The sequence below is a fragment of the Elephantulus edwardii genome, unplaced genomic scaffold, assembly GCF_000299155.1.
Source record: "Elephantulus edwardii isolate Elephantulus edwardi_28Jun2011 unplaced genomic scaffold, EleEdw1.0 scaffold00440, whole genome shotgun sequence".
NCBI classification, from domain to species: domain Eukaryota; kingdom Metazoa; phylum Chordata; class Mammalia; order Macroscelidea; family Macroscelididae; genus Elephantulus; species Elephantulus edwardii.
Window position 1 is genome coordinate 120,945 of NW_006400190.1, and position 8,260 is coordinate 129,204.

The 8,260-nt window shown below is 52.7% G+C and overlaps 1 protein-coding gene across 1 annotated transcript in view; it reads right to left on the minus strand.

Annotated features, from left to right (window-relative positions):
* The window catches only part of MTA1 (metastasis associated 1), a 44,171-nt gene that overhangs the window by 21,515 nt on the left and 14,396 nt on the right, over nt 1-8,260 (minus strand). The window contains exons 3-6 of the mRNA XM_006902696.1: nt 6,462-6,555; nt 3,456-3,506; nt 2,924-3,050; nt 2,708-2,771 (exon numbers count right to left, since the gene is read on the minus strand). Of these exons, the coding sequence (XP_006902758.1) occupies nt 2,708-2,771; nt 2,924-3,050; nt 3,456-3,506; nt 6,462-6,555 (336 nt within the window). The remainder of the gene's footprint in view (nt 1-2,707; nt 2,772-2,923; nt 3,051-3,455; nt 3,507-6,461; nt 6,556-8,260) is intronic.

An 8,260-nucleotide genomic window follows, 5' to 3' on the forward strand; every position in this document is an offset into this window, starting at 1 on the left:
TATTTTGGTTCCTGTGGATTCGGCTTAATTTTCCTCAGCTTCAGATAGAACTTGCTTGCTTATGAGTACTTGGTGGTCTGTTTCACAATCAGCTCCTGGCCTAGTTTTTACAGCTGACATTAAGCTGCTCCTGCGGTTCTTTCTGCAGATGTAATCGATCTGATTCCTATGCATACTGTCAGGTGAGATCCATGTGTATAACCTGCATTTATGTCTCTTAAAAAACGTGTTTGCAATGAATAAGTCATTGTGCAAAATTCAATCATTCTATCTCCAGCTCCATTTCTGTCACTGAGTCCATGTTTTCCTCTTCTCTGTTACCAACTTTTGGTGGAGAGGCAGTGAACACCTCAGCTGGGCCATCGGGGTCTTCAGGCAAAGACTTAGCTCCTCACCCTCAGGCTCCTGCTGCCACTACTGACTTGGGCCTCCTGAAAACAAGATGGCCACATTCTCACCTCGCACTTGAGTGTTGTACCTGTACATCACCAGCAACACACAAAATTCACAAGCATGGTGATTCAAAAGCTGTAAGCTCTTTGCTTCAACGATTTAGATCCTCCCAGAAGAGCTGTGGGTGAGCATTAACATTACTGGTAAGTATATTCGTTTTCTCCTGGACACAAGAGCCTACTATTTGGTCCTAAAAGCCTTCTGAGGTCCCAACTCTTCTCACTATTTCTTAGTTGTTGGAATTGTCAGAAAACCTCATAAGCAGTTCCTTACTTCACCTCTGCCTTGCATGCGGACTTCTGAGCTGTAAAACAACCCAGTGGTAGATGGAATTTGCTCCAGGACTTAAGAACAATAAATGACATAGTTGAGCCTCTACATCTTGTGGTTCCTAATTTTTATACTATAATAGACAAAGTGCTAGTCAACAGGCGTTTTATTTTAAGAACTACCTTCCCTCTGTAACTTGATTTGTGCCACTATTAGAACCTCTACTTAGAATATTATTATTTTTAAATTTTTGACTCATGTGCTTTTAACTTGTTAGTTAAATTTGTATCTTCTAGGCTGCAACAGTTCCATGATATATCTTCAAGGATATGAACATGAATGGCTAAGCACAACTGATAACAGTGCATCTAAATTCCAAGATCAGTCTCCACAATAGTCTACGTGTTTCCTATTGCCAAAGGGGCCCTTTAGAGTAGTGAGAGAAGATCTTCACCTTGAAACCTACAGCGTCCCTTTTCAGCAGGAAGTAGCTAAGAGAATATGCCGTCCCCTTTTCCTTATGAATCAGGGTGAAGTCTCTCTCAGGGAGGAGTGATAGGGAATGGCAAAGGACACACTGACAAAGGAGATTAATCAGAATTGGCTTTGACAAGAGCTGTGGCAATGGAACAATGAAAACAGACTTTCAAGGGGAAAAAAAGAGGAACCAACTGGGAGGGAGGGTAGAGAAAATAGTGCAACAATGAATGAATGGAAACCCAAAATCTCTGTAAATTAATAAAATTTAATTTAAAAAAAAAGCTGTAAGCTCTTCCGCGGGGGGCTTTCCCTTCATGGCGAGCCTCTGGTGATGGTCACCTGACGCTTGAGCTGGGAACAGCTCACAGGCAAAACTATCACCTGTTCAGACCACAGGAGAGCTCGCTGGGAATGGTCTGGGTCCAGCGGTCCAGTCAGCAGCTACGATTTTCATCACTTAAGAATGATTTTTTCCGAAAGAGACAAGTAAACAACAGGACTGAGGGCACTCTAACCTTTGCCATCAAGTCAGACAGTACAGTGCCCAGGCCTTGTACTTCTACACACATATGCACAGCACACAGTATAGACATCTCCCTCTACACACATGCACAAAGCACATACATCCTCCCATATGCACACAAACCCGGTCCAGACGGCTACCTCTACGCACACAGGACAGGCAAACCTTCCAAGCGCAGAGTGCAGTGTCTGCTGCTACAGGCCCTTCCACTCCCAAGGCTGGCTCCTCTGTCTCAACTAGAATCACTCTCATTGGCTGCATAGGAGCGCTGTTTTAAGGATCTTCTGCAAGTTCTGCTCCAGCCAGCCCTGACTTAGAGCAAAGCCCGTCACATCCAGGACTGCCCATTCTGTGCTCCGGCCAGCCAGGCGGAATGTGACTTTTCTCTAAATGTGCCAGGCTCCCACTCACCTCTGGACACACAAACCACCTGGACCCTTTTCTGTTCTGTCTCATCCGAGTTCTATGTTTCAATGGGCCCTCGTGGTGTGTGTGCTGTGCTGGGCAGCTGACTATAAAGCTAGCTGACAGATGGAACCCAGCAGCGGCTCTGTGTGAGAAAAATGGGCTGTTGGCTCCAGTAAAGATTTTTAGCCTCAGAACCTGACGGAGGACTTGGCTATTAGCCAGAACTGAAGAGACTTGACAGTAGTGATTAAATGTGCACCAACTATCTCTCCGTGGAATCCTCCCAACTTCTCACTTGACGGGGACAGGGGAGGTCAGGATGTCTACATGTGGGTGGTCACAGATGTCTAGGTGAGGGGGTCACGGATGTCTAGGTGAGAGGTCACAGGTATCTAGGTGAGGGTCATGGATGTCTAGGTAAGGGGTCACAGATATCTGAGGGCAGTTCACATGTCTAGGTGGGAGTCACAGATGTCTACATGGGGTGTCATAGATGGTAGGTAGGGGGTTATGGACATCTAGGGGTGAAGAGGGTTTACCACAACAGGGTGGTGAGGGTACCATGAACCTCACCTCTCGTTCCAGGTAGGACTTGAGTGATTCCGTCTCATTGAGCAGTGTGACGCTGCACTTGCCCCTGAAAGAGACAGCTGGGGATTAGGGGCATGGTGACTAGGCCCAGTGTGGTGAGGCGGCCCAGGGCGGTGAGGAGGCCCAGCGTGGTGAGGAGGCCCAGCATGGGGACCAGGCCCAGCCTGGTGACCGGGCCCAGTAAGGAATGCAGCCCACCTGATATGGGTGGCAGGCAGGGATTCCAGCTGCCGTGACAGGAAGAGCTCTCGGTGCCGAAGCTGGTGTTTGAGCTTGTCAGGCAAGTCCACCATCTCCGGGTTCTCCATCTCCTCCTCCATCTCCCCTGAAGACAGAGGACATTAGCAGGTCCCCAGCTCAATACCACTGTGTCTTTTCACCCCCAGGCTGCCCACAGACCTGGCCTGCCACTGCCCTGGCAGTGGGGTTAGGAAGGACAGAAGGGACCACTGTGAGGTGTAGCCTTGTGGGGAGCAGCTTTCATACTCTTGGGGTAGGCAGTGGGCTCTGCTTGTGGTCTATCCCAGTCGCAGGGCCACAGAGGCCTGGATGATAGTCTCCCCCATCAGTCCTGGAGGGGGCCAGCCAGATGCCTGACAATAGACCCCACCATACAGCCCTCCCTCACAGCCCAGCGGTATGCCATACTGACCAGCACCCACAATGAGCCTGCCCCTGCCCCCACCCCCTCTCTCCCTGGAGCAGAACCAGTGCAGCTGGAGCTACTCACCTTCCTCATCATTCTCAGACCCAGGTCCAGTTTTATAGCACACTGATAAGGCTGGAAGCAGAAAGACAATGGGTGAGGTTAGTGCCCTCACAGAGAACCTCATCAGAGGACCACAGACCTCTTGTGGGGACAGGGCAGGGGTCACAGGTGATGGGACGGGGGGACAGAGAATATGGAACAGGGGACACGGTAGGTTACAGGCAGAGGGCATGAGCATGGAGCAGGGGACAGGGAGGTAAGAGGCAGAGAGCACAAGAGGATGGCATGGGGAGTAGAAGCAGGAGACATGGGGCAGGAAGAATGGCAACACTGAGAGGACTTGGGAACACAGGGCAGAGGACGTGGGGGACACAGGGCAGAGGATGTGTGGGGTAGAGGGGAGAGGACATGTGGACACAGGGAAGATGACGTAGGAGGGACACAAGGGGGAGGATGTGGGGGCATAGAGTCGAAGGTATGAGGGGTGCAGGTCACATGGTGTGTGGAGGGAGCAGGGGAGAGGGTGTGGAGGGCACAGGGTAGATGGATGGGGAGCAAGGCAGAAAGAGTGGGGTGCAGGGCAGAGGGAGTGGGGACAGAGAAAGCGTGACACAGGGCAGAGAGAGTGGGCTACGGGGCAGAAGGAGTAGGGGCAGAGAGTAGAGGACTTTGGGGGTGCATGGTAGAGGGAGTGGAGTAATAGAAGGCATGGAGGATCAGGAGTAGGGGCACAGAGGACACTGGGGGTGCAGGACAGAGGACATGAAGTGGCTGGTGCAGGGCCGCTCATGAACAAAGTCTCCAGCACAGACAGCTGACGTAAGCTTAGCCCTGAGTGGACACAGAGCCTCCCTCTGAGGCGCTCCCTCTCCTGCTCAGATCATCAGGGCAGTCTCACCCCCTGCTGGCTCTCAAGAGAGGGCCCAGGGTCCCCCAGTGCGCCCCAGGTGGACAGCCACACAAGCCTGGCCTCCTGGCGCAGGTCCATCTCTGAACAACCCGCTGCTGACCCCCTGTGGCAGCTGTGGGGAGTCTTGGCCATGTGCCCACCTGCTGGCCTTTAGTGTGTGGCTAGGGCAGGCTCAGCTCCAGGCAGGAGCGCCGCCTTCTGCTTGGTGTCCACGCAGCCAAGTCCGGGTACAGATATTACGTCCCGGCCACAATTGGCTCACCAGGCCGAGCATGGGCCGATGTCTTCCCCGTGAGACCCCCCCCCTGGCCCCCCGCCCAATGGGCAACCTGCATCCATCTTCAACCCGAGGTGAGTGCGGCCTGGAAATATCCACAGCTTTAGCCCTGGCCTCCAGGCAGGAGAAAAGAAGACCTAAGACCGTCCTTGCAGGGCTCAGGCCAGGCTAGGGAGGAGACCCCTCTGCACCCGGGCATGTAGCCACATGGAGTCCCAGCACCCCAGCACTTGGTCACCTTAGCTGTGGTCCCCTCCCCTACTGACCTTGTGGCTTCCACCCAGCAGCCCTGTTCCTTCTCCTGACTCACTCAGGAGCCTGTTACTTGATTCTCAAGTCCATCACCTAAGACGCAGTCCTTTGTCTGCTGGTCCTCCACCAAACACTGACTTCACAGGTCCAGATCCATCCCCTGCCCACCCACCTCTTCACACAAGCCAAACCAACTCAAGTGCTGTTCAAGCTGACCGATGGTGGGGCCCTCGCTGTGATGACCACCCGCTAACCCCAGCTACACAAACACATACACACATGCACTCACATACATGTGCACTTGGTACATAAAGACACAGACATACAACATACACAATGACACAAACTGACACATGTACACTGTTACACACACAAACATGACACAAATGTGTCAAAAGATACACACACACAAACAAAAATGCACAAGGACACACAACTTGAGCCTCCAGCTGGGTCCCCCCGCCAGAAGCCTTACAGGACACGGGACTAGTTCTGGGCAGATGTCCCAGGAACGAGGTAGGGGCTCTGCTAAGTACCAGGGGCTCAGAGCCAACTACCCATGAGCTCCACAAAAGTGGTGGAAAAGCCCGTACCACATGCCCTCTGAGGACACTGGTCACATGCCAGATCCCACCTGCCTTCTCCTGAGCCCCTTGTCCAGGCTTCTGGGAGCCTGCAGGCATAGAGGCCCAGCCCGAGCAGCAGGCCAACATGGGGTCGTCTGTCACCCACTTGGCAAGTGTTGGGCCTCCCTCCCTCCCAGCCTCCCCTCAAAAAGGCTTGTTTGATGACGGTCCAGAACAGATCAGGCCTGACAGGGAACCCTCTTCCTGATGCCTGGGCACAAACCCACTCCTTGGGACCCCAGCTTCTGTTCTCAATTGCTGGCCAGGGAGCAGGGCACAATCATCGATTCTAAATACAGCTGTCTTGGACATCACTGGGGCTGAGGCCCATCTCAAGACACAGTGGCCATGCTACACAACTTCTCCAGAGCAGGTGCCCAGAGAGGTGGTCTCCCTCTGGGCTAGCCATGCCCATGAGGGCTGAGGGTGCATTGCAGGGAACCAAGGTCAGGTGCATGGCATGAGCTGGTAGAAACAGAAGGTTAGCCTCAAGTCCGCACCTCCAGGGCCTGGGATGCCAGAGGAAGACCACCAGGTCACAGGCCAACCTGTGCTGAGCCTTTCCACCTGACCCCTACTTCACAGTCAAGGCCTATGAGGACCATCCTATGAGGCAGACACTGACCACTCCAGGAGACCTGAAAGGGCTTGCTGAGGTTTGGTCACAAAGGGCTGTGACACAGGCATCTTCTGTCCCCACCTGCAGCCACCCACTCTTCTACAACTGAGGTCCCATGTGGGAATGAGGACGTTAGCCCACGGCTCAGGGAAGAGTTGACGAAGGCACTTGGGTCAGGGTTTTGAGAACAGGGCTGTGTGCTCCAGAGCACAAGGGAAGGGGACAGGACGAGGTGTCTGCTCCGTGTGACGGGGAACTCTCTCAAACTCATCTCATTAGAATACACTTTTTGGGCCATGCCCTGTGGGTGAGCATGGAGGCCACAGGGCAAAGCTGGACTCACTGGCATGCTTGTCAGCCAGGGCGATGAGTGTGCTGGAGATGTCCCGGCGTCGGTAGAAACACACCACCTTAGCCTCCACGTTCCCATTCGCCGTCTGCAACAGAAGAGGACATGAGAGTGTACCTGGGGGCATGGGGCCTCTACGAGGTGGGCCCCACATGGGGACCTATCCATTCACCCTCAACTTCCACTGAAGCAGGCTTCCTGCACCCTAAGATCATGGGGGCAAACAGAGAAAAGGTAAAGCTTGAGGGCCCCACCTGCCTGTGAGTCCTCCCCGCACTCCCAGGAGGTGGGCTTGGGGGGGCCCAGAGCAGGACAGACCCAGCAGTGCCTGAGACTGGACTGCAGTGGACTGGCCTGAACATCCTCCCCGGGGCCTCACGCTGTAGCTCTAGACCTTCCCTGCCTTTAGCCTGAGCACCAGCTGGCTGTGTGGCACCGTGGCACCTGGACACAGACACACCTTCACGGCTGGCAGGTGTGCCACTTCTCCTCACCAGCATGTGTGTGTTGTTGACGACAAACCAAGCAGGACCAGTGGGACTCTGATGCACCCACACCCCTCTGCCCACTGTAGCACTGCCCAACAGCAAGGGGCCATCCCCACCCATGTTCACCGACAGAGGAGGTACTGAACGTGCTGGGTGCAGTGTGCCCACATGATGGAACGGCGCTGCAGCCAGGAGAAACGAAGTATGTACTATGACACACATGAGCCTTAAAACGATGCTGCATGCATGAACTCAGACATGAGAGCTCTGCTGTATGAGCCATGCTGCCCACAGGTCACCAGAGGACGGAGAAGGGGTCACTGCTCTGACAAGGATGACAGTGGTGATAGCTACAAGAGTGTAATCTATGTCACTGAATTGTTCAAGGAAAACTGGTTAAAACAACAAATCCTTTCTTTGATATGCATGCTTACCACAACTACATGTCTTAATCGGAAAGCCCCGCACGGGCATAGGGAGTTAGGATGCCACATGTGTTAAACGCGGCTGCCTCCAGTTCCCCAGGCCAGGGACACAGTGCCAGTCAGCATGCGTTCTATGGGCTGGGGAGGAGGGCTCAGGACTGTGAGGGCCTCTGTAGGAGGGCAACCAACCTAAGCTCCCTTAGACAAAGAACTTTAGAAACAATGTTGTTTTTTAAACTAACATGATTTTGTCCAATTCTTAATAATTCTCATCTCAATTGATTGGTTAGGGTAATAGCGTTTATTGTTATGTGGCATTGAGTCACCTACAACTCCTAATGCTCCTATGTACATGAGCTCTGAACCCTGCTCTATCCTGAGACAATCTCATTGTTTCCAACAGACCTAATCCCTTTTCTCCAGTCACTGAGTAAATCCATCTCATCCCGGGTCTTCCTCTCCTACAGTGGTCCTTACACCCTTCCAAGAATTATGTCCTTCTCTGAGGACTGGACCCTGCTGGTCTGGTGCCCCAGGTATGTGAGAATGAACTTCAAAATCCTTGCTTCCAGGGAGTGGCCCGGTTTCATCCTCTCCAGGACAGACCTGTTTATTCTCCTGGAAGTCCATGGTATGTTAAACACTCTTCTCCCGCACCATAACTCAAAGGAATCAATTCTTCTATTACCTTTAATTACTGTCCAGCTCTCAGATTCACAGCAAGTAACTACAAAACCATGGCCTGGATCAGGCACACCTTAGTCCCCACACTGACATCATTGTTCTTTAGTACTCTTGAGAGAGACCTGGCATCAGACTTTTCCAATGGAATTCATCTTTTATTTCCTAACTGCTAATGCCAAGAGTGTTGACTGTGGAA